We start from the raw sequence: 27,402 nt of genomic DNA, 5'->3' as shown, positions 1-27,402 counted from the left end.
ACCGGCTTAATTAATTAGATTAATTAAGTTGGATGCGGAATTTAGTAGGAGCTTTGTTAATTGCATGAACTAATTGCGTCTTAATCACATAAAATGTTAAACAACTTTGACTAGTTTTAATTAGGCGCGTTAATTGGATTAACCACCTAAGTTAGTTACTAGTTCGCGCGCGTTATGCATTGTTACTTGTTTTTCGTTGTTAAATGCATGGGCCATTCACATATCGTGAATGGATGAATGGAATACATATTGTTTCACAGGTTTCGTGAAAATGGCAACTAGTGGGGCCCGATTAAGATAGTAAATACGGACTGCGATCTGTTATGTATTTTTGTAAATCTAAATACGCTCTGCGTACCGTTGTGTATTTTCTTGTACTTTAATATTTAGATTAATCCTAGTCATAGTAGCTAGTAATTTTATTTTGGCGGGGAATGTCTCAAGACGGCGTTTCTATGAAGACGAGCCAAGATGAAGACTTAAAGATTTGAAGATTTCAAGGGGTCATGCTAGTTGCCAAATGCATCTTATTTCATGTTTTCTATATATAATTGTACTTATATATGTGAATGATATGTTAGGTGCATGTTTAGGATTTTAAATGTTGTAATGATTAATTGAGTTCACTTAAATCAACCAACATAGAAACCCTAGGTCCCCAAAATATTGAGCTAAAATACGCCATTCTAAGAACAACACTTACCGAAGTAATGCGCGTATGAGATGGGCTATGCCAAAACGAGGCATCACTACTTCCCTAGGAACGTAAGGTATACTAGGTATACAAGTTGTCGTTGTTAAGCTCAACGATATCGGTAAGGAGTCCTTAGATGTCGTGGCAATGGAGATAAAATGTCAAGGAAGCATTAGATGCGACGTTTTATCGAACCAAGAGTAGCTTGGAGCTATTAGCAATTGGATTGCTTACCCTAAAATATTAAGTGTTAAGACAAGCCAAAGCATACTTAATCACTTTTTGATTTTTGGGATCTTGGAATCATTTTATTCTCGCTGAAAAGGGACTAATGTTAATGCGTGGATAAAATGCTCAATAAGATTGAAAATTTGCATGAACGCTTTAAATTTCAAACTTAATGGTTTTTGAATGGTTTTTCATTTCAAATTCTTTCAATTATAGAGAAATGTATGCAAGTAACTCAAACAACAACTCTATGTGCCCGGAACACCCCGACAAGTTGGCTTTTAGCCTTAACTTGGTCAACTTCAAGGAATGGGAGGAGGAACTCAGGAAAACTCTTCGGAATTTTTCCTTGGAGTACACTCTTGATATTCCCGTTCCAAGCTTCTTCTCTAAGGGAATCATGAGCGATGAGGCTCGTGATAAATGGTCTTCCGATTGCAAGAAAGTCACACATCTAGTATCTAATTCCATCTCGGAAGATTGGAAGGAAAATCTCTCCTTCTATTTTCCGGATATTTTCCTCAAATTATTATAGGATGTTGTGAATATAAGAGTCACCAAGAGTGATAACGGCAACTATGATGGACTCGTGTTTGATTTGACTAGGTCACTCTCAAACATGAAGATAAAGCCACCGGATGTGGGTTGTCTTGCTAAGGAAAGGCGTTGGCTTTGGTCAAGGGTCTACAATACCAAATTGAGACCCGGCATGACCCTCTAACCTCATGTGCTTAGAATGACTAGGCTCTTCGAACACATGCAGCTTCTCGGAATCTCATTGGAAGATGAGATGGCGGGAGATATCTTGCTTGCTTCACTCCACTCGGGCTATGATGCACTTAGAGTGCATATAACTGCGGGAAAGGAGACACGCTCTTTAAAAGAGGTGGTGCAACTGCTTAGCCGAGCCACCGCCTATGGAGTGACCGAGAGGCCCTTGAGAGCAAGGAAGAGGGAGTTCAAGAACAAGGCAAGGATGTAGTGCTTCTATTGTGGTGGGCAAAGCCACCACAAGAGGGAATGCAAGCTCTTCCGAAAGGAGGAGGAGGAGGAGAGGAATGTGGCATCTACCTCAGGTATCTTCATTAACACTTGTGTTTAAAGCTATTCATAGGTATTGGATACTATGTGTAACTCACTTCATGTTTCCTTTTCAGGAACCAAGTGAGAGGGCATCACAAGTGAAAGGGTATTAGATACCATGTGAATCGACAAGCAGACGACAAAGATGGTCTTTTGGTCATGCTTGTAGGCACATTTATTTTGTCTATGACTTGTAATTAAACAATGGTTGTTTCTTATGCTTTTGAACATACTTTTGATCTATGGTGTTAGACACCAAGTTATTTTGATCACAAGACTTAATCAATGGTTGGTTTTTTAAAATGCCTTGTTTATATGTTTTATAAAAATTGCATATGTTTAGACAAATTTATGATACCGAAAAAAGGGCTAAGACCATCGAGTCGAATCAAACCTACTTGTGGCATTGTCGTCTTGGCCACATTAACATCAAACGCATCAAGAAACTTCTTCAAGAATGTCTATTAGGCAAGATGATAAAGCAGCCATATTCCAAGTTGGGAGAAAGGGCAAGTGATTTATTGGGTCTAATACATACGGATGTATGAGGACCAATGAGTACACGCGCAAGGAAAGGTTATAGATATTTCATTACCTTCACCGACAACTATAATAGATATGGTTATGTCTACCTTACGTCGAACAAATCTGAATCTTTTGCGAAATTCAAACAATTTCAGAGTAAAGTTGAAAATCAATTGGCAAGAAAATAAAAGCACTTCGATCGGATCGACGTGGCGAGTATTTGAGCCATGAATTCAACGATCACTTGAAAGAAAATGATATTCTTTCAAAGTTGACACTAATGTATGAGTTTTATACCATGTTTTATCCCGATTTTACAATGTATATTTGCATGGTTTTAGGCTCTATGGAGCCAATTCTCGCTAACAATCTCTTCTCTAGTGTGTCCGATGTATTTTTATTGAGTTTCATAGGAATACGAAGTTTCTTGTACGAATCAGACGTGTTTTGGATGTTTATAAAAGAGGTTAGTGTGTGAAGATGAAGATTTCCCCCATACCCTGTTGACCCTAGCTTGCCCGGTCAGACAGGACAAAGAAGGATGAGCAAAATACGAAGTATGCGTTGCAGCCCTTAAGTGTGTTAGGTTTTATAGTGATTTCTAACAAGAAAAACACTTAAAATGTGTGGGAACAAAACCTAAAAATAAATGATTACAATGTAATTGTAAATATCAAATACAAATCAATGTATTTCAATCAAGTATTAACAAAGTCTAAGAAATTACAGAAAATTATATAGACTACACTAGTGTGAAGTTAATCAAACTTGCCTTTCCTCCAAGCCAAGAACAATGAACATGAACATGAGAATTCAATGTCCCGTAAGACTAGATCCTTGATACACTGTCAAAGGCGTGTGAACACTTTCCTAAAGAGGTTTATTTCCCCCACACAGTACTTGGGTTAAACCGGAAATCCTCTTTGACATACAATTGACAACAATTTCGTTCTTAGTACTAGAATCGAAATCAAGATGACAAATTCACCAATATTGTAATAATTGAAAGAGTTTCCTCACAAAAGTTTGCAAGAAATTTGAGAGAAAAGTGTGGAGAATTCTGCTTGGGGAGAAGAAGAATTATGTTCTATATATTTCTTTCACGAATTGATATCTTTTAATAAAAGACTCAACCGTCAGAAAAAACCGCAAAAACAGGGAGGCGCGAGCGGGCGCTCCTCACAATATCTGCATAATTTCACAAAAAGGCAGTGAGGGGCGCGGTTTATGCACGACCAGCAGCGCGGGCGCGCCATCCTCACCCTTCCAAATTGCCAAATTCTAGAAAGGTACGCGGTTTAGGCGCGCTATCTGCGTGGCCGCGCCAACCTTGCGCGGGCGCTCCTTCATGGTTGCGATCGCGCAACCATAAACACTCTAAATATTTTACAATCCTCCCCATTTAGAGTGTTCCCTTAAAACATTCTCCACTTCTAACAATTAAACCACATCTCATGCATCAATGCCAATGTCCCTTCGGATTGAATTGACACCTAGTACAACATACTTAACGATGATCATATCCCATGATTTCCATACGGATTGAATCACACGAATATATCCAACTATTCGAAGGTGAAGTACACATAAGACAAATCGAATTTATCATCACTTGACACTTTTATACAGCCATGTGTCCGTATCTTTCATAAGTTCATCAAAGTCTATATGTCCACCTAGACTTCTTGAAGCGGCTAAACTTCGAACTCATATAGGTAGGTTCCCATATACGTAATAGTGCCCTTGTGATAAGATACCTTCATTTAGAGCTTCTCAACTCTAAATCTTTAATAACTTTAAATAGACGCTACCTAACACATCACAAGTAACATAGCAATATAGGTCACCATACATTGCTATCAAACAACAAATATGCAATTCAACCACATTGAATCTAAGACTTGATGTTTCTTCAAGCGTTAGATTGGGTTTCACAAATTCGTGTTTTTGGACATAAACCCATTCCATTCATGGCAAATATGATGGAATGCTTTGGCATAGCCTTTGTAAAGCAATCCGCCAAATTTAACTTTGTTGGAAAATAGTCAAGACTTATGACCCCATCATTGATAAGCTCTTTCACTAGGCTATGCCTTAGTGAAATATGATGAGACTTACCATTGTACACTTGACTATAAGCCTTTATCAACACCGAATTGGAATCACAATGGATTGCCACCGGTGGCATTGGCTTTGGCAATAAAGGCAACTATATCATGAGATTCCTTAACCACTCAACCTCTTTACTAGCTGAAGCAAGAGCAATAAACTCCGCTGCCATAGTGGAATCCACAATGCAAGTTTGTTTCTTGGAAGACCATGAAATGGCACCTCCCCCAAACATGAATACCCAACCACTTACAGAAGAGTCATCTTCTTTGTAAGTGATCCAACTAGAATCCGAAAATCCTTCTAAAACCGAAGGAAATCTACTATAAGTTAGACCATAGTCTAACGTACCCTTAAGATACATCAAGACCCTCCGAACTGCAAACCAATGTTGTGCACCCGGGTTACTAGTAAATCTACTTAGTTTCCCCACAGCCAATGCAATATTTGGTCTTGTACTAGTCATGGCATACATCAAGGATCCAATTATCCTTGAATATTCCAATTGGGAAACAGTTTTCCCCAAATTCTTAACCAATTTAACATTAGGTTCCATGGGGTGTTAACGGGACACTTATCAAACATATTAAACCGTTTGATCATCTTCTCAATATAATGAGATTGACTTAAGATAAGTCTTCCATTGTCCCTAACAATCTTGTTGCCCAAAATGACATCTGCCTCCCCCAAATCCTTCATCTGAAAAGAAAAGGATAAGAATTCGGTTAATTCTACTTGTTGTAGACTTGTATCAAAGATAAGCATATCATCAACATATAGACAAATGATGACACCATGACCTTTGTCATCAAATTTACTATAAATACACTTATCAGCTTGATTCACTTTGAATCCAAAGGACAAAATCGTGTCATCAAATTTTCGATGCCACTGTTTGGTGCTTGTTTAAGTCTATACAATGACTTAACCAATTTGCACACCTTATCTTCTTGTCCTTCCAAAACAAACCCTTCGGGTTGTTTCATATACACTTCTTCCTCTAGATCTCCATAAATGAATGTCGTTTTGACATCCATTTGATGAATCACTAGATTATATACCGAAGCCATTGCAATCAATAACCTTATGGAGGTAATTCTTGCAACCGGTGCATAGGTATCAAAATAATCAACACCATGCTTTTGCCTAAAGCCTTGGATAACCAATCTGGCTTTAAATTTCGCTATGAAGCCATCCGGTCTCCTTTTCCTAGTGAAAATCCACTTGCAACCAAGAGGTTTGCAACCGGGAGGTAAATCCTCTATGACCCAAGTATTATTTCCCATGATGGAATCCATCTCATCATTTATAGCTTCCTTCCAAAATGCACTATCTTGACTAGATATTGCCTCGCTATAAGTCTTTGGGTCACTATCCACATTAAAACAATATGGAGTAGTAGAACTAAGGACATCCCTAGACCCTTCAACTAAATAAATTATGAAGTCATCTAGAGGATTCCTAATTTTCCTTTTCCTAGTACTTCTCCTCACTTGAGGAGTTTCAACATTCTCATTATCGAATGTACTTTCATGAGTTTCAAGTTGATCATGTAACTCTACTATCTCCATATCATTGGCACTGATTTGTAGGTCTTTCGGTCTACTCATTGATGAAAATCGATTTTCATCAAAAATTGCATCTCTTGACTCAATAACTGAATGAATCGATATATAGTCATTTTGTTCTATTACATAGAACCTATAGGTTTTTCTATGCTCAGCATAACCTATAAAAATGCAATCCAAGCCCCTTTCACCGAGCTTTCTTTTCTTGTTGCCAAGCACTCTTACGATTGCCCTACAACCCCAAACCTTGAGATACTTCAAGTTTGGTTTTCTTTTGTACCAAAGTTCATAAGGAGTAGATTGTTTTCCCTTAGTGGGAACCCGGTTAAGAATGTGACAAGCTGTCAACATTGCTTCACCCCAGAACCCTTCACTCAAACCAGAGTAAGATAACATGGAATTAACCATTTCTTCAAGAGTTCTGTTTTTCCTTTCAGCTACACCATTTGATTGTGGTGCATAACCTGCTGTAGTCTCATGAATTATACCCAAAGATTGGAAATAAACTGGATCATAATATTCCTCTCCCTTATCAGTTCTTATTCTCTTAATTAATGATTCTACTTGCAATTCTACTTCTCTTTTATAAATATCAAACTTTGTTAAAGCTTCATCTTTGGAATGCAAAAGATACACATAACAAAACCTAGAATAATCATCTATAAATGTTATCATGTATCTTTTGTTCCCTAAAGAAGGAGTACTATGAAAATCACACAAGTCACTATGGATCAGTTCTAAAATATTAGAACTTCTCTCAACTCTCTTAAAAGTAGTTCTAGTGATCTTGTTCAACATGCAAGTAGAACATTTATTAGGAGAAATATCACAAAAAGGAATCAATTCTTGTTTGGACATAAAAAGCATTTTATTGTAATACACATGTCCTAATCTAGAATGCCACAAGTTAAACAAATTCAAATCAACATGATTATCATTGACATCAACATTCAAACATAAACCATCATAAAATACATTCTTGTCTTTCAAAGAAAGTTTAAATAAACCATTATCCAAATAAAAACGACCAACAAATGTTACACCCCTAATAATTATGCATCTATTAGCTTCAAATACAAGCTTATAGCCAAGACTATTCAGGGTAGGCCCGGATACAAGATTCCTACTAATTTCCGGAGCATACAAAACATTCCTAAGAATAATTGCAGTCCCTGAACTAAACACAAACTCAACTTGTCCTCTTCCAAGAACCTTGATGGTAGAGTTGTTCCCCATGTAGAGGTCTTCTCCATCAACAACCTTTTGAAAGGTTTTGAACCAGTGTTTACTCTTGCATACATGCCTTAAAGCCCCCGAATTAATCCACCATGAGTCATCATCCTGCACCATAAAAATGTTAGGATCCGTTGCATTTAAATCAAAACCGGAATTAAATTCAACCTCATGAATTGGATTACCTTTGGTGGGTGGGTCCTTGCTTTCATTAACACGACCCTCCTTGGCTTTCTCCATCCTTTTCTTAAAACAAAAGCAGTCCTTCTTGCGGTGACCAACCTTACCGCATTCCCAACAAGCAAACTTGTTATTGTTTGCTTGCCTTTTGGACTTTCCTTTGGAAGAATTATTATTCTTCCTTTTTCCACTAGTAGATGCACTAGTTCTCCCTTCATCTACCATATTCACGGTAGATGTGCTAGGATTTCCATCCTTAACTCCTTCCATGGCACAAATCCCTTTTTCAATTTGAAGATGGGTGGCCAAACCGGACAATGTCATGTCCTCTTTCTTATGTTTCAAATCATGCTTAACACTTTTCCAACTAGGGGGTAATTTGTCAATAATGCTAGAAACAACAAACAACTCATTCATGGCTATTCCATGTTGTTCTAAGCTACCATAAATACGTTGCAATTCATGGAATTGGTCCATTATGGACCGACCATCAACAAAATTTAAAATTATTAAAATTGCTAATTAAGAATTGCTTACTTGATGCATCTTCCGCCATGTACTTGCTCTCTAAGGACTCCCAAAGCTCCTTAGCCGACTCAATATTTTGATAGACATCAAACAAGTCATCCTCCATACCATTCAAGATATGACCACGACAAATGAAATCATCATTGTCCCATTTTGATATCTCCCGAACGGATTCCAAGGTCTCATTCTCATGTTCATCCGGCCTTGGAGTACTAATCACGTAGGCAACATTAAAAGATGTAAGAAGAAAATACATTTTCTTCTTCCATCTCCTAAACTCAACACCATCAAACTTCTTGAGTTTGAAGAAATTTGTTGTTAATTCCTTTACACTAGACATACTTGACAAATTCTAAGATTACACCTCTTTAGATTGTTAGGTTTTACAGTGATTTCTAACAAGAAAAACACTTAAAAATGTGTGGGAACAAAACCTAACAATAAATGATTACAATGTAATTATAAATATCAAATACAAATCAATGTATTTCAATCAAGTATTAACAAAGTCTAAGAAATTACAGAAAATTATATAGACTACACTAGTGTGAAGTTAATCAAACTTGCCTTTCCTCCAAGCCAAGAACAACGAACATGAACATGAGAATTGCAATGTCCCGTAAGACTAGATCCTTGATACACTGTCAAAGGCGTGTGAACACTTTCCTAAAGAGGTTTATTTCCCCCACACGATACTTAGGTTAAATCGGAAATCCTCTTTGACATACAATTGACAGCAATTTCGTTCTTAGTACTAGAATCGAAATCAAGATGGAAAATTCACCAATATTGTAATAATTGAAAGAGTTTCCTCACAAAAGTTTGCAAGAAATTTGAGAGAAAAGTGTGGATAATTCTGCTTGGGGAGAAGAAGAATTATGTTCTATATATTTCTTTCACGAATTGATATCTTTTAATAAAAGACTCAACCGTCAGAAAAAACCACAAAAACAGGGAGGCGCGAGCAGGCGCTCCTAATATAGGAGTGGGCGATCCTCACAATATCTGCATAATTTCACAAAAAGGTAGTGAGGTCACGGTTTATACGCGACCAACAGCGCGGGCGCGCCATCCTCACCCTTCCAAATTGCCAAATTCCAGAAAGGTACGCGGTTTAGGCGCGCTCTCTGCGCGGCCGCGCCAACCTTGCGCGGGCGCTAGCTCCTTCATGGTCGCAATCGCGCAACCATCAACACTCTAAATATTCTACAAAGTGCCAGATTGGGCATGTCTTGCCCGGTTGGACCGGGCATAGAGGAGTTAGAAGATAGCTAGGAATTTCGAAGGCAACAAGTAATTTGAAGGCTGCTTGCGTGCCCGATCGGGCATGTCCCCCCGGTGGGACCGGGCACGTGGTGGAAGAAGAACTACGAAGAGGAAGAAGCAACGTATCCCCGCCGCCCGATCGGGCATAACTCGCCCGGTTGGACCGGGCACTGCCTTGCGAAATCCGACTTGCTTATTTTCGTAATTTTATCCTTTTAAGGGTATAAATACCTTTTGTAATCACAATTAGAAGACACTTTTTTATATCCTCTAGCATTAGTTTCCTCTAAGAACCCTAGTTTACTCTCGTTTAAGTAATTTTAATTCTTCTATTAGCTTAGATTATTATTCATCAACAATTTGAGTTCTTACAATTGAAGCAATATTGGTATTCATTTATTTTTCTTCTCTTTCAATTATTATTGCTTTTTGATTAGGTTTTCTCCATTGAATTTCATTATTGATTTTGTTAGCATGTGTGAGTAGATTCATAATCCGGGATCTTGCAAAGCCTGGATATGATTAATGCTTGGATTTAATCTTTAAATTCTCCAATAATATTCCCAATTGACATGCTTAATTGATTGTGTTTATGCCAATGCTATATTAGGAATAATTAGTATTGTTATCATCCCTTTTTTCTTATTGCAACGGAAGTTGAATATTAACGGGATTTGGGTATTTCAATTAAGGGTTTGAAGGTCATCACGGATGTAGATGATTGAATGATTAGGAAGTTAAGTATTGTGTTTAATGTCACTTATTTGCTTGATTCCATGGAAATAGGCTTGATAGTTGATTTGGGAAACCATTGATAACTCAGAAGAGACCTTTGGTATTATTTAGGGAATGCTTTTCCTCTTGTCGATTGAATTTTTATTGGGGGTAGAATTATTTATGCATTGATTATATTCGTGGTAATGCTTGATCTTGGATGCTTTAATTCATTGATATATCACTTTCTTTAGATTAATTGAGTCCTTTATTTATTAGTTCTTAGTATTCATCACCATTGATTTGTTACTTGCTTAGTGATTTCTTGAGTCTATTTAATTACGTAGATCTTAGTCTCTTGGGATTTGACCCTTACTTGCCCGACTACATAGTTAGGAGGAATAGTTAGGTTATTTTTGTTAGGTACGCAACACGCCTGTCAAATTTTGGCGCCGTTTCCGGGGACTAACGGTTTCATTCTGATTATTTGTGATTCGTTTTTACTAAGCTTTCGATTTGTTGCTTCGGCTATTGCCCCTTGTATTTTTGATCTCCTCTTTTTAGTTCTTTGTTTCATGCAAACTCGATGTTCAGGTTTAGACAACCTAACACCTTTTGACTCTGAAATCGAAGCTACTGCAAAGAGACGAAGAGGTAGAAGAAGGAGATATCAAAATACAAGTAAAATGACCGAAAGAATCAAATCTTTATTGGAGTACGACATTCCTGACACCGCAACTGGGCTCCTATCCAGCATTGTCAGACCACCTATTACCGCTCAGAGATTTGAATTAAAACCTCAATTCATACAGTTCATCTCCAATAAGTCATTTGCAGGCACACCTCATGAATGCCCTGTTAGTCACATAGACAGTTTCTTGGAGAAGTGTGACACTATAAAGCTCAACGGTGTTACTGATGATGCTATCAGACTTCGTTTGTTCCCTTTTTCACTAAGGGATAGAGCAAAGGAATGGCTATGAGACGAAGGTATAGGTTCCTTTGATACATGGGATAAGCTTGCCAAAGCTTACTTAGTAAGATTTTTAGGGCAAGAGAAGACTGCAAGGTTAAGGAACGAGCTAGCTACCTTTCGTCAATCTGATGATGAGTCTTTATATGAGGCATGGAGAAGATTCAAGCGCTTACAGAGACAATGGCCTCATCACGGTATCCCAGAGTGGATGTTGATCCAAACATTCTACAACGGTCTGACCCATGAGTTCCGCATATACATTGATGCTGCATCCGGGGGTTCTCTCATGACTAAGAACCCAACTAAAGCCAAAGAGCTAATTGAGAAGATGGCAACCAATGATAATTATCATCCAGGAGGTCGACATAGTGTGAAGAAGGGAGGTAAATTAGATGTTGATGCTCTAATTCTTTTGACTAGCTCTGTGCAGGCATTGACAAGCAAGTTTGACAGACTCCAAGCCGGAACATCTACTAGCTCACCGGAGACCTGTCAGATGTGTAATGTGCAGGGTCACATTGCACCTAATTGCCCCACTGAGATGTCAATTGAGGAGGCCAATGCCTTCTACACCTCTAATCCTAAAAGGTCGTATGATCCTCATTCAAACACATACAATGAAGGGTGGAGAAATCATCCAAACTTCTCTTATATGAACACTCAAGCTCAATTGAATTCTCCGTCACCACCACCTAGTTTTCAAGCAAGGGAATCTTTTAATCACCAACCCATGAATCAACAACTACCACCGCAAACTTCAAAATAAAATCTTGACTCCATTATGGAGACTTTCACTACTTCCCAACTTCGACAGCAAGAGCTTATAACAAAGCAATTTGAGCTACAAGCAAAGCAAAATGAACACTTTGAAAGCTCGATTCAAATGCTTATTGCTCAACATAAGAGGATAGAAACTCACTTTTCTCAACTTTCACAACAATTGAGTCCTTTATCAACTCTTCATGATCAAGCAAAAGTCCAAAAGGAACAATGCAATGCAGTTTTCTTGAGAAGAGATGAATTATCTTCGAATAGATGAGAAAGTGTGCAGTGTGGAGTCAAAAAAGATGAAAAGTGTGAGGATGTAAAAAGTCCCAAATATGTTGCTCCACCGGCCTATGAGGAACCGATGCCCTTCCCGCAAAGGTTGTCAAAAGCTGTGCTCGATAAACATTTTGGGAATATTGCGAGACTCTTAAAAAGGTACATGCTTCCATTCCTTTTTCTGATCTTTTAATTCAAATGCCTCAATTTGCAAAATTTGTGAAGGAAATTAAAGATCAACATGATGATAAGGAAGTAGTAAGTGAGAAATGCTCTACTCTTTCACGTGATAGCCTACCACCTAAGCTGCATGATCCTGGTAGTTTTACTATTCCCTGTATGATAAACGAAATATTTTTTGACAGGGTTTTGTGTGATTCAGGTGCTAATGTAAATTTAATGCCTTATTCATTATATGAAAAATTAGGTTTGCAAAAACTTAAACCTTCCCCTATTTCTCTTCAAATGGCTGATAGGACTGCTAAACTCCCTAAAGGTGTGGTTGAGGATGTGTTAGTTAAGGTTGGTGAACTTGTTTTTCCTGTTGATTTTGTTGTTATGGATATGAAAGAAGACCATAAGATCCCGATTATATTTGGTCGCCCATTCCTTACCACAAGTCAAGCTCTAATAGATGTTCCTAAAAGACAAGTGACCATTAGGGCCCAGGATAAACAAGTAGTGTTTAAGCTCTTTAATGAACATAATTTTATATTTGATGGTGGTACTTGTTTAAGAATTGATGCTACTAACCCTTTGGTTGATAAGTGTGTATGTGATAGAAATCTTGTGAGAAACGAGGACATTATTCCACCAAATGATGTGTTTAGCTATATGAAAGTAAGTTCAGATACAGAGCATGTCAAATATAAAATGAAGGAGTCATTTGGAGGCGGATATTTTTATGGGCAACATCGCGGAGTTTCTTCTTTGTGTGGTGACCCAGGCTGAGCTAATAAAGAAGGTCAAGCTTAAGACCTTAAACAAGCGCTAAATGGGAGGCAACCCATTCCTTTTTATTTTATTTTATTTATTTTATATTTTTTTTCCTTTTACATTTTTTTTTCCTGTTTTGTTAGTGTTTAGAAAACAAACAAACAAAAAGGTCATCACCGCCCCGAGGTAATTTTCCAGTTCCCACACGTTGCAATGAGGCCATTGCCGAGTGTAGCTAGGGGGAGACTTGTGTATATCTATCTCGGTATGTTCTCTTATTTTCTTTTGCTTTGTTGGTTTGTTTTTATTGCTTTGGTTTCTATTTCTTTGGTAGTACAGAAAAAAAAATGAAAAAATACGAGAATCATGATAATGAACGGCCAATGAACTACTTCCCTGTGCCCCTATCCTTAATACCAAAAGGTTTTTGATTTAATCTCGATTGAAAGATTTGCATTGCGAATTAAATGATCATGATTTGACCTCAAATTGTTTGATCCCTTGTGGGAGTCAACGTTGTTAACCATGTATGAGTTTGGAGCTTGACTGTGTTAACCGTGAGGCTTGAGCCTTAATTATTCATTCATGTGTGTTTATTTCCTAGTGTGATGTTGATCTTAGTTTTGACTCTAGACTTTTAGTAATGTGTCATAATACATTGCATGTGCACGTTAAGAAGGACGAAGGCCATGTTCTTTAGGTGACCTCTAGACGAATTTAGAAACGTATGTTCCCTTCTTGCTCGCCCATGTTGTAGCGTTGACCATATTTTTCATAAAAGTCACAAAATTAACCCCTTGTCCTTAATTTGGTTACTTTTCCCAAGTCTAGCTTGGGGGAGCTTATATCATGGTGTTTGTTTTATTTTGTGATGTAATTGGTGCTTAATGTGGGATCTCTAAAAAAAAAAAGAAAAAAAAAAGGGAGAAAAGAAGGAATCATAAGCATGGAGGTTTTATTCTTGAAAAGTGAAAAAAAAAAAGGAACAAAGAAAAAAAATTGATGCAAAAGAAAAGGAATTTTGTTTTTCAAAAGAAAAGAAAGAAAAATTGATAGAAAAGAAGAGAAAAAAAAAAAGAAGAAAGGAATTTGAAATTTGAAGAATATAAAGGTAGTAGTGGATGTTCTTGATGTAATTGAGGTATGTGCTCTTGTTAATGAGAACGATGGATCGAGGATGTTTATTGATTGTATTTGATAGCTCCCCGGTTAGACTATGATCGCCTACATTCCCCAAATTTATTTCCTACCCACTTTTACCCGACCTACATTACAAGCTTGAAAAAGACCTTCTGACCTTCGTGCATGGTGTTGTATGCATGTGAAATGAGTCTTTTGTCAAAATACTAGAGTATATGTCACATTTCGAGTCGACATTTGACTAGGTTGAGCGTTAATATAACCCTTAAAACACGCGAGTGCTGTGAGATGGGGGGATTGCATTATTGGTGGGGATGGTGAGAGATCGAGCTCATTATTAGCTTGCCACGTAAATAGTGTGTTGAGTGACCACCAAGGTGAGATACTCTAGTCATTGATTCTTGAGTTGTACATGGTTGATTTCACTTGATGACTATTTAGGTTGATTAATGGTTTGAGCGATTTGATTAGTTCGCTAAGATGCGTGCTTGTTTGATTTCGGTTTTTGAGTCTATTGTTTTAAATTGCATTATGGGGTGAAGTATGTTTACTTGGTTGTTTGTTGTTCTTGATTGTCTTGCTTGAGGACAAGCAAGAGGTTAGCTTGGGGGAATTTGATGTATGAGTTTTATACCATGTTTTATCCCGGTTTTACAATGTATATTTGCATGGTTTTAGGCTCTATGGAGCCATTTCCCGCTAACAATCTCTTTTATAGTGTGTCCGATGTATTTTTATTGAGTTTCATAGGAATACGGAGTTTCTTGTACGAATTGGACGTGTTTTGGATGTTTATAAAAGAGGTTAGTGTGTGAAGATGAAGATTTCCCCCATGCCCTGTTGACCCTAGCTTGCCCGGTCAGACAGGGCAAAGAAGGATGAGCAGAATACGAAGTATGTGTTGCAGCCCTTAAGTGCCCGGTTGGGCATGTCTTGCCCGGTTGGACCGGGCACAGAGGAGTTAGAAGATAGCTAGGAATTTCGAAGGCAGCAAGTAATTTGTAGGCCGCTCGCGCGCCCGATCGAGCATGGTCTGCCTGGTGGGACCGAGCATGTGGCGGAAGAAAAACTACTAAGAGGAAGAAGCGTCGTATCCCAGCCGCCCGATCGGGCATAGCTCGCCCGGTTGGACCGAGCACTGCCTTGCGGAATCCGACTTGCCTATTTTCGTAATTTTATCTTTTTAGGGTATAAATAACCTTTGTAATCACAATTAGAAGACACTTTTTTATATCCTCTAGCATTAGTTTTCTCTAAGAACCCTAGTTTACTCTCTTTTGAGCAATTTTAATTCTTCTATTAGCTTGGATTATTATTCATCAACAATTTGAGTTCTTACAATTGAAGCAATATTGGTATTCATCTATTTTTCTTCTCTTTCAATTATTATTGCTTTTTTATTATGTTTTCTCCATTGAATTTCATTACTGATTTTGTTAGCATGTGTGAGTAGATTCATAATCCGGGATCTTGCAAAGCCCGAATATGATTAATGCTTGGATTTAATCTTTAAATTCTCCAATAATATTCCCAATTGACATGCTTGATTGATTGTGTTTATTCCAATGCTAGATTAGGAATAATTAGTATTTTTATCATCCCTTTGTTCTTATTGCAACGGAAGTTAAATATTAACGGGATTTGGGTATTTCAATTAAGGGTTTGAAGGTCATCACAGAAGTAGATGATTGAATGATTAGGAAGTTATGTATTGTATTTAATGTCCCTTATTTGCTTGATTCCATGGAAATAGGCTTGATAGTTGATTTGGGAAGCCATTGATAACTCACAAGAGACCTTTGGTATTGTTTAGGGAATGCTTTTCCTCTTGTCGATTGAATTGTTATTGGGGGTAGAATTATTTATGCATTGATTATATTCGTGGTAATGCTTGATCTTGGATGCTTTAGTTCATTGATATATCACTTTCTTTAGATTAATTGAGTCCTTTATTTATTAGTTCTTAGTATTCATCACCATTGATTTGTTACTTGCTTAGTGATTTCTTGAGTCTATTTAATTAGGTAGACCTTAGTATCTTGGGATTCGACCCTTACTTGCCCGACTACATAGTTAGGAGGAATAGTTAGGTTTTTTTTGTTAGGTACGCGACATGCCTATCAGACACCTCCTGGAACTCCGCAATGGAACGGAGTATCCGAACGGAGGAATCGAACCTTGTTATACATGGTTCGATCAATGATGGGTCTTAGTGAACTTCCTATCTCTTTCTAAGGACACTTACTTCTAACTGCGGCACTAACACTGAACCATGTTACGTCAAAAGCTGTCAAAAAGACTCCATATGAATTATGGACGAAGAAACCTCCGTGGTTGTCTTTTCTTAAGATTTGGGGTTGCGAAGCATATGTCAAGAGATTAATTTCTAACAAACTTCACCCAAAATCAGACAAGTGTTTCTTTGTGGGCTGCCCAAAAGAAACCAATGGGTATTACTTCTACAATAAATTCGAGAACAAAGTGTTTGTTGCTCGTGATGGTGTCTTTTTGGAGAAGGAACACCTTTCCAAAATGACAATTGGGAGGAAAATCGAACTCGACGAAGTTCGAGAGGTAGAGCAACAAAGTCAACATGACAAAACTGACAATCAAAGTGCTTTAGAAGCAGATGTTTCCATTAGTCAGAGTCAAACCGACAATGCAAATGCTCAACCTATCACCCTGCGTAGGTTACAACGGCCAAGATCTTAACCAGACACATACCTTGGTATTGTCTTAACCGAAAATCAAGACATCGTTGTTATGGACGGAGATAATCCAGGACATACAAACAAGCTATGACGAGCCCCAAATCTGCTAAATGGCAAGAGGCCATGAAATCCGAGATGGACTCCATGTCTGAAAATCAAGTCTGGGACTTGTTAATTTGCCCGAAGGTTACACACCTATCGGTTGCAAATGGATTTTTAAATTGAAAACAGACAAAGATGGAAATGTATCTATATACAAAGCTAGACTAGTGGAAAAAGGTTACTGGCAAATTCACGAAGTTGATTATGATGAAACCTTTTCGCCAGTTGCAATGCTTAAGTTCGTCCAGATCATCCTAGCGATTGCTGCATATTAAGATTATGAAATATGGCAAATGGATGTCACAACTGCCTTCCTTAATGGGATGTTGGAAGAAACTGTGTATATGACACAGCCGGAAGGTTTTGTTGATCTAAGCAATGCCGGGAAGGTATGCAAGCTTAAGAAGTCCATTTATGGACTAAAGCAGGCAAGCAGAAATTGGAATTTGGGATTCGATGAAGCCATTAGTAAGTTTGGTTTTATCAAGAATCCAGATGAGTCTTGTGTCTACAAGAAGGTCAGTGGGAGTGACATCGCATTCCTAGTCTTATATGTCGATGAAATATTACTCATTGGAAACAGCACTAAACTGTTAGAGTTCGTAAAGGGCTGGTTGGGAAAGTGCTTTTCAATAAAGGACTTGGGAGAGGCACAGTACATATTGGGCATCAAGATCTACAGGGATAGATCTAAGAGGATGATTGGATTGAGCCAAAGTACTTATATAGATAAGGTACTAGCACGATTCAACATGGAAGGGGCCAAGAGAGGGCACCTACCCATGTCCCATGGCATAACTCTCAGCAAGAAACAGTGTCCACAGACACCTGATGAGCGAGAGAGAATGAGTCAGATTCCATATGCTTCGCTTATTGGATCGATCATGTATGCCATGATATGTACTAGGCCGGATGTATCATATGCCTTGAGTGCTACGAGCCGATACCAATCAGACCCAGGAGAGGAGCATTGGACTGCAACCGAGAATATCCTAAAGTACCTGAAAAGGAACAAGGATAAATTCCTGGTCTATGGTGGCTGTAATTATTTGGTTGTTGAAGGTTATACTAACGCGAGCTTCCAAACTAACAGAGACGACTCCAAGTCGCAGTTAGGGTACATATTCTGCCTTAATGGAGGAGCGTTTAGTTGGAAAAGTGCTAAGTAGAGCACCACTGCAGATTCTACAACTGAAGACGAATACTTGGCAGTTTCGGAAGCAGCTAAGGAGGCAGTTTGGATTTGTAAGTTCATTGGTGAACTTGGTGTTTTACCCTCAATTAAGGGTCCAATAGACCTCTATTGTGATAACAATGGAGCTATTGCTCAAGCCAGGGAGCCAAGGGAACATCAGAAGGTCAAACATGTCAAGCGGCGATTTCACATGATAAGGGAATGGAAATCCGAAGGTGAAATCAAAATTTATAAGATTGGAACGGACGACAATGTAGCCGATCCTCTGACTAAACCTTTGTCTAAAGTGAAGCACAACAAGCACATTCAGGCAATGGGAATCAAGCATATTGGACATTGGCTTTGATTTCCCTGTATAGATATTTTAATTAAACTCGATGTCTTAATGTAAAACACTATGTTAAACCATTCAATTTTTGAGCAATTAAATTTCTTGAAAATTTATGATTACTCCATATCTATTTAATTGTGGTTTAGAATTAAATAATGAGTCCATTCGATTTCTGAGAATATTCAGAACAGGGTATCAAGACCATGTCTTGAATAAAGAAACACCTGTTAAGTGAACATTGAATATTTTAATCGAAAATTATCCCTAATCGAGGTCATTTAAACGATGGACGATTAATGACCACTTGGGATTAGTGTGTAGTATGATTTATAGCACCGTATCTTGTGCTACAAGGACATGATAGTCATAAATCATTTGCACAGGTACTATTTTGGAATTGTACCAGATAGACCTATGAGAATACTTTAAGAGATATCAAATCGTTATAAGTATATTTCTCATTATAGCTATCGGAACTTTTTTCCTCGACCATGAGTATTGCAAGTTCTCTTGTTTGAGTACTAGTCGTTTTGATGTTGTCAAACGTATGCCGTAAATGGGGATTATAACGGCAACACTCAGGCGACTAGGTCCTCTTAGTAAGGGAAACTTACAATACAAGACTTGGAATGTTCCCCTATTAACAATAGGGAATATGTCTTTGTTGTTTACAAGGCCTCTCGAAGAGCGAGACTGTGAAAATGCATGGTCGTGATCAAATGGATTTTAGAAATCATCTGTTTATTGACAGTCAAACTCAGGAATCGAGAAACACTTCTGGACGTAATAAGGATGACAAAGAATCTTACCTTATAATTCATGAAGAGACATTAAGCGACATAGGAAAAGGGCTATAAACAAATTGCACACTTGTCTGGAAGGACAAGTGGGAGATTGAAAGGAATGGTGTCCTTCCAACAAGTGTATTATTCCGGTAGAGGGTTCAGAATTATTAGAAAGCTAATTCTTCAGTCAGGTCAAGTGATCGAAATGCCTAGGTGGAGGCAGCTTCCGATCAGTAATATTAATGTACAATTAATATTACAGCTTAATCTTGACTGAACCCTTCGGGTCAAACCCAGTCGAACAACCGATCCGAGACGACGAATCAATCCGAAGGATTTGATGAGTCGTCAGAGTTTTACGAACAAAGACATCGGATATCGAGCTTAGAACGTCGAGACCGAGCGTCGCAAGTCGAGTCGAATTCGGAATTCGACGAGACGTGAAATCAATCAAGTTACAAGTTCGAGCCTAGCCGTAGCCTCGCATTGGCCTAGACATGTGAGTGCTAGGCTAGGCAAGACCCCTCGCAATGCTAGCCGCAAGCCTAGCATGCTAGGCGTGCTAGGGCCATGCGTGCTAGCCAGCCATCGCATGTCTCTAGGCATAGCCTAGCACTGCTCGCAAGCATCGCAGCCTTGCGTGCTTGCTAGCATGCTGGCGCCTAGCCACCGCAGCCACGCACCATGCTTAAGCATCACACAGCACATCACACAGCATCGCAAGCATTGCGTGTGTGTGAGGCTGTGCGTGCTAGCTGGGTCAGGCATCGCTGCACACCATGCATGCTGGGCCTCGCATGGCAGTAGCCTAGCGCTTCGCACATGCAAGCAACACGCACCAGCCAGCACCGTGCTAGGCATGCTGGGTTGTGCGTGTGTGCTAGCAAGCAGCAGCACATTGTGCCTCGCCTAGTAGCAGCGCTCAACATGTGTGGCTCGCTAGCAACACGCATGCACTAGCTGGTTGCGCATGCTTGCGGCTGGCTGTGCGAGTATGCTGGCTGGCTAGCCAGGCTGCCTAGCCTTGGTGCTAGGCGCCAGCTGGCAGCCAAGGCAGGCTGCTAGCCAGTCACTTGGCATGGTGGTCCGATTTTGCTAAGTGGGGACCAATGCTTAGTCATTGCCATGGGGAGGAAGGTGGGTTGGTCCCCTCCCTTAGTGGTCCTCACCTTCTCCCTCTCCTCCTATTGCCACTTGTAACTTGGTGATTGAATTGCAATTTTATTTTTGTTTTGATTAAAATAAAATGGGAAAATTGCAAATCTCCCACATTGATTGAGAATTGGAAATTAAGGTTCATTTCCCTATAAATACCAAGGTTTTGGGATTTGGGAAGAACACTTGAGTGGAACTAAAAAGGCATCTCCTTAGAAAACTGAGAAAACCTTAAGTTCGTAAAACTCTAGTTTCTATTGGTCAAGTCCCGACTATCCTTCGGGACTAGGACCGTTCGAGTCGGGTTCGTGGGTACGAAAATTGGAGACCTTCGCATTTGGAGGGTTCAAGTTTTAAAGTAAGTGCTCGGGTTCGAGCGAAGCACACGCCAAGGGTATGAATGTCTTTTCCTTCTCTCTCTTAATTGTTGTTTAATTTGTGATTACATGCTTAGTTGTCTTAATTAGTGGGCGGGTCTTGGGCGAGTTTCTCTTCCGCGTAGAGTCGGACTCTACAAAACCCAACAGAGCCATGGTTAGGTGGCAAACTCATTGCATCATGTTGTGACTAATTGACTACTTGTGCATACCTTACTTGTGATTAATCTAACCCTTTGTGTTTACTTGTTTCTTGTAAATAAAATCTAATATACTAACGAAGACTAAAAAGGGCTTTGCTTAATAAAATTGGTTAATTTATTTGAACCCCACGAAGTCTATTTATACTCGACCTAGTAGACTATAGGCTTGAACTTTCAGGAGAATCACCGAAAACAGATTATATTGACGATCCAATAATGGCGCGTTAATCTGGTTTGTGGCGCAAAACACTGGATTCCATCGTGCCGCGATAGTCCTAGCGTCCTGCGATAGTTTAGCTGTTTCTTTCCGAGTCTTCGCGTCGAATCTAAACTTCATGATTGACCGGTTTATTTAATAAACAAGGTCTTAACTTAGTCTTTGTTCGAGTCTAATCACATGTCTAGTCCCATGGTCATTCACACGAATCTTGAACATATCACTTTCACTCATGAGTCTTTGCACACACTTTGTGTTTAGGGTAAAATTACCCTAGCCACGTGGCCCAATGGGCTGGCGACACGTGGCACATCGCCACTGGTCAACAGGGCTCCAATCCCCTGTTGACACGTGTCCTTGGTACCCTCCGTGGGGAACTTTTCTGCCCTACTATAAATAGTGGGGCAAACCTCATTAATGGTATTCATTCATAAATACAAACACTATTACCGAGCAATATTAATTGCGGAATTCTCCCAATCAGCGAGAAGTATTTTACCTATTCCATACTCTTTTCCCCCTGTACGTATACTAATTTGATCATCGGACGCGAAGCTCCTACCAATCGGAGTCTTCGTGATCTTGCAGGTACAGGCATCCGGCAGCTCAGTCTTGGAATCGTAACTCTCCCGCAGGACACATAAAAAAACCCCGAAACATTGGCGCCGTCTATGGGAAGGGTACTTCTAAGATGACTTCTGATACTGTACCAACGAATCTGGACAAGCGGCCCCTGGCCGAACCGGAGGTCCAGACTGACCACGAAAGTGGTGACGATTATGAAATCAACACCTATGTGGCCCCAGACGAGTCCTTTAGGACAAAACACACCTGTTCCTAAGAAGTGAAGGAACGAGGTGAGAGCCAAGCTGCTCCCCACAACACAACCATTATGCCGGTTGGGGAAGCCCAAGCAGCAGCGGGATCTGAACCTGTCACGAGAAACAAACTCATGACTTTCATGAATAGATCCAAAGGCGAGATAAAGAATCTCATCCGGCCAGCCACCCCCCAAAAGGGTAAGCCGGCCAAGAAGCCTTCATCATCTGGGAAGAAGACTCTGAAAGATCGCGTGCCCACCCCCCATCCGAAACCCAAGGCGGGGGAGGGGCCCCAGATTGACTTCAATAGGCTCCGTTTTCCTCAAATGGAGCACAGAAAAGCCATCCGGCACGTACAGCCGGATGGATCCAAGAAATCCTTCTCTGATGCTCGGACGTTTCTCCAAGAGAAAAGAAATCAATTACTGTCTGCGTCGGCTTCAACGTCGACCTTTCCTGACAGCCTCCGTAGTGTCTCCGTCAGACACTCGGTGACAGACCAAGCAGGTCAGTCTCGCGAACCTTCTGCGCGATCTGGCCCCAAAGTGATCTAGCCGGGACAACATGCTCCTCCATATGTACCGGGTGGATCCCCCTTTTCCGCACCAGGCTTCTTCGGGGGTCATGTGCAGCAGCCGTTCCAACCCACAGATTGGCAACTACGCTTGCTCAATTTGGGAGAACAGCCAACGGCGTTCTCGCTAGAGATAACCCAGGCGGCACAGCCGCCTAAGGTCAAGAATGTGTTGGTAGGTGCCTATGATGGCACCTCCAACCCGGAAGACCACCTAATGGCATATTCCAACCTCATGTATCTGCAGGGGTTGGATGATGCCGCCTGGTGTCGGTGCTTCCCTGCTACCCTAAAGGGCATTGCCCAACGGTGGTTCGGTAATTTACCAGCCGGATGCATAAACAACTTCAGAACTTTGGCGTATTTATTCACGTCAAACTTCTCAATGAACATCCCTGCTAAAAAGACCAGCCTTGATCTTGGGGTAATACAACAGGGTGAGAAGGAAGGACTCCGGTCCTATGTCAGGCGGTTCAATCTGATGAGAATTCAGATTCAAGGGCTGTCTGACGAAGTTGCTTACACAGACTTCTTCAAGGGTCTGTAGGACGGGTTGACCTTCAAGTTCGACCTCGTCCGGAAAAGGGTAGCCACCCTCCAAGAGGCATTAATGGAAGCAGAAGCCTATATACAGGCGACGGAGCTTTGTGCTGTAAAGCAGCCGTCAGATTTCAAAAAATCTGACAAGAAAGATAACCGGCCACAACAGCCGGCAAAAAGGGTACACAAAAGAAAGGGAATCTGGGCGACAGACCGGTCTGGACAGCCGGCCCAGAAATCAAGAAGAAAATCTGAACCGTACGTCCCTAAGTACGAGTTCACAAAAGACTGCTCCTCCATCCTCATGGAAATCAAGGACCAGTTGTCCCTCCAGAAACCGGCCGCCATGAAAAGTCCCGCTAGTAGTCGGGATAAGAGAAAGTACTGCCAATACCACGAGGATATTGGCCATGACACTAATGGCTGCTATAGCCTTAGGCGGCTGTTAGACCGTCTGGCTGACGAGGAAGCTCTAAAGTCTTACCTGCCAAAACCCAAAGGCAACCCCAAAATAAACAAGGGGCAGACGGCAAAAACCGGCCCTGCTAACTCTGAACCGGATGAAGAGACTGTCTTCACCATAGCAGGCGGTTTTGCCGGTGGAGGCCCAACCATCCGGGGAACGAAAGATAACATCAGGAAGCTGGTCAACTCAGTGGATGAGGGCCAGGCAACGAAAGACACCTTTCCTGAGGTCCTCATTTCTGAAAAGGACCTGGGCAAGGTTAGACGCCTCACGATGACCCCATCGTCATCGAATGCAAGGTTGCCAACCAAAAGGTTGGCCGGATCTTAATAGATACCGGGAGCTCGTCTAACCTGATCAACTATCAGTGCTCGACAAAGCTCAAGTACAAGCCCACCAACATGCAGCAGGCGCCTCACCCCTTAGTTGGTTTTGGGGAGGAATGGTGCATCCGGTAGGAAGTATTGACCTTCCTATCTGGTTGGGTGAGAAGGGGCAAGGACGCCACATGGTTGTCAAGTTCTTAGTTGTGGAAGAACTGACCGCCTACAACATGATATTTGGCTGTCCGACCCTCAACGAATCTAAGGTTGTCATTATCCCGTCTCTCATGCTAGTCAAATTCGAGAAGGATGATGGCACGGTCGGTTCCTTAATTGGGGACCAGAAGACGGCTAGGGAATGCTACCTCTCTGACGTCAAGCCAACTATGGGTACAGCCGGTCAAGGTGAGCCCATAGATGTTGTTAACTGCGATTCAGCAGTCCCGGCTCCAAGGGCAGCCGGTAAGAAAAGAAAGGCAGACCAACTGACAACCGTCAAAAAAGAAAAGCAATAGCAATCACTTGCCGGAGAAAGGCCGGATGACTTTCGACCTCAATCGGCAGGAGATAGCGTTGATGTCGTCCTGGACGACAACCGGCCCGGCAGAACCGTTAAGGTTGGGACGGTTGCTTTTGAAGCATTGGGGTCAGATTTGCTCCAACTGCTGAAGGAATTCAAAGACATTTTTGCCTTTGAAGTGGAAGAGATGTCAGGCGTAAGCCCGGATCTAGCTGTCCACAAGCTCGCCGTAGATCCTAAAAAGAAGCCGGTTAGGCAGAAAAAAAGAAACCATAGCGAGGAAAGATCTCAGGCGACAGCCGCCGAGGTCAAGAAGCTGTTAGATGCTGGGTCCATTCGACAATACTATTACCCGGATTGGGTGGCAAACGTTGTCCTTGTTAAAAAGCCGAACGGAACCTGGCAGATGTGTGTAGACTACACAGATCTGAACAGAGCATGCCCGAAAGACAGTTACCCGCTCCCACAGATTGACAGTCTGGTCGACTCTACAGCCGGTCATGCTTTGATGAGCTTCATGGACGCCTACTCAGGCTTCCATCAGATACCCCTTTGGAAAAAAGATCAAGAGAAGACGGCATTCGTCACTAATCAGGGGTTATTTTGGTACACTGTGATGCCGTTTGGGTTGAAGAATGCGCCTGCTACATTTCAGCGAATGATAAACACAGATTTCCTCCATCAGATAGGCAGGATGTAGAGGCATACATTGATGACATGATAGTCAAATCCAAGCTACAGACGGATCACCTGACTGACCTCCGAGAAACATTCACCACACTCGGGCGGCACAAGGTCATGCTTAACCCTAAGAAGTGTGTCTTTGGTGTTGAGTCTGGAAAGTTCCTCAGATTTCTGATTGATCAAAGGGGAATTGAGGCTAATCCGGAAAAAGTACAGGCGGTAATCGACATGCAGTCACCCCGCACCGTAAGAGAAGTCCAAAAACTCACCGGTTGCCTGGCGGCATTGGGGAGATTCCTCAGCCGGTCTGGCGACAAATGCCTTTATTTCTTCCAAGCAATTAGGAAGAGGTCAAGGTTTGAATGGGGAGAAGAGGCTGAGGCGGCATTTCAGAAGCTGAAGCACCATCTGCACTCTTTACCAAGGCTAGTGAGCCCTCTACCCCAGGAGGCTCTCTATATTTACCTAGCCGTCTCAGACCACTCTCTTAGTGTCGTTCTCCTTGTTGAGGGAGACGGTAATCAGCTCCCGGTGTATTTCATCAGTCATGTCCTTAGGAATGCTGAGCTCCGGTACCCTATGATTGAAAATTTTGGGTTGGCCGTCTACAAAGCAGTCAAGCGGTTGAAGCCCTATTTCCTGGCTCATCCGGTAACTGTGTACACTGATCAGCCACTCAAGCGCCCAATGACCACCATCGAGTCATCCGGTAGAATGATCAAATGGGCAGTTGAAATGCAAAGCCTGGAAATAACCTTTGAACCCAGACGGGCAGTGAAAGGTCAGGCGTTTGCCGACTTCATTGTTGAGATGACTAGGCCGGTGCAGCCGGAAAATATTGATCAGGTCTAGAAGCTGTTTGTAGACGGTAGTTCTACAGCAACTGGTTGTGGTGCAGGCTTTATTTGCCAGTCCCCGGAAGGGGATAAGTTTGAATGCGCACTACGGTTCAAGTTCCAGGCTTCAAATAACGAAGCAGAATATGAAGCCTTGTTAGCTGGCATGTGTATGTGTAAGGCAGTCGGGGCAAGGAAAGTTGACGCCTGCTCAGATTCTCAAATGGTTGTTAGCCAATACCATGGTGACTACGAAGCCACCCATCTGGCTATGATCAAATATTTGCAGGCGGTCAGGGAAGAGGCTGCGTCACTTGATGAATTTCACTTGAGTCAAGTGCCGCGGTCTGAAAATAATCAGGCGGATGCACTCTCCAAATTGGCGTCATCCTCCTCCTGTGATGCGCCAAGGACGGTCTTTTGGGAAGTCATGGACAAAAGAAACATAGAGCATGATCCCATTAGAATTTTGGACCGAAGCGCCACCTGGATGGATCCCATCCGGGCTTATCTGACAGACGGCTCTTTGCCGGATGTCCCTTCAAAAGCAGCTGCGCTCAAGAAGTGAGCTCTGAGTTTTGTTATGCACCAAGGAGAACTTCTCCGGAAGGGACACTTACAGTCGTTTCTGAAGTGTGTAACCCTAGAAAGGGGAAAAGAAGTCCTGGAAGATCTACATGCGGGCTTTTGTGCCTCGCATATAGGCGGCAGAGCCCTTGCCAAAAGAACCAGGCGGCAAGGATATTTTTGGCCTACTCTTGAGGCGGATGCCATGGACCTAGTAAAGAGGTGTGATAAGTGCCAACGGTTCGGCCGGTTGATTCATCGTCCGGCAACGGATCTCACAGCCATACGCAGTCCGGTCCCTTGCAAAATGGGGGATGGATATATTAGGACCCTACACGCCTGCTTCAGGCGGTCGACGCTACATCTTAGTAGACGTAGACTACTTCACCAAATGGGTTAAAGCAGAGGCGGTCAAAGGCATAAAAACCAAGGACGTGATTTCCTTCATTTGAAGAAACATCATCACCCGGTTTTGGGGTCCCCATTTCAATGGTATTCGACAATGGTCCTCAATTTGAGACGCATGTGCTCAAGGGCTGGTTAGGGGATCAGGGCATCTCCCATTGCTTTGCATCTGTAGGCAGACCCCAGGCGAACGGACAAGTTGAGGCCTTCAATAAGATCATCTCAGACGATGTTAAGAAGAAAGTTGAAAAGGTTGGTGGTCTATGGGCAGATAAACTGCCTCATGTTCTCTGGGCCATCAGAACAACTGAGAAGGGGGCAACCGGTGAAACCCCGTTTCTTATGGCATACGGCTCTGAGGCTGTT

At 41.3% G+C, this 27,402-nt stretch overlaps 1 protein-coding gene across 1 annotated transcript; it reads left to right on the top strand.

The window, feature by feature from the left end:
* Positions 1–12,346: 12,346 nt before the first annotated feature.
* Positions 12,347–13,099, top strand: LOC110682687. The gene has a single exon (XM_021859017.1). The coding sequence runs from the start codon at positions 12,347–12,349 to the stop codon at positions 13,097–13,099; it is 753 nt and encodes a 250-aa protein (XP_021714709.1).
* The last annotated feature ends 14,303 nt before the right edge of the window (positions 13,100–27,402 follow it).

Source organism: Chenopodium quinoa, unplaced genomic scaffold (genome assembly GCF_001683475.1).
Source record: "Chenopodium quinoa cultivar QQ74 unplaced genomic scaffold, ASM168347v1, whole genome shotgun sequence".
In the NCBI taxonomy this organism is placed as follows: Eukaryota; Viridiplantae; Streptophyta; class Magnoliopsida; order Caryophyllales; family Amaranthaceae; genus Chenopodium; species Chenopodium quinoa.
The sequence above is the reverse complement of the archived record's forward strand: the minus strand, read 5'-3'. Positions and strand labels throughout refer to the sequence as shown.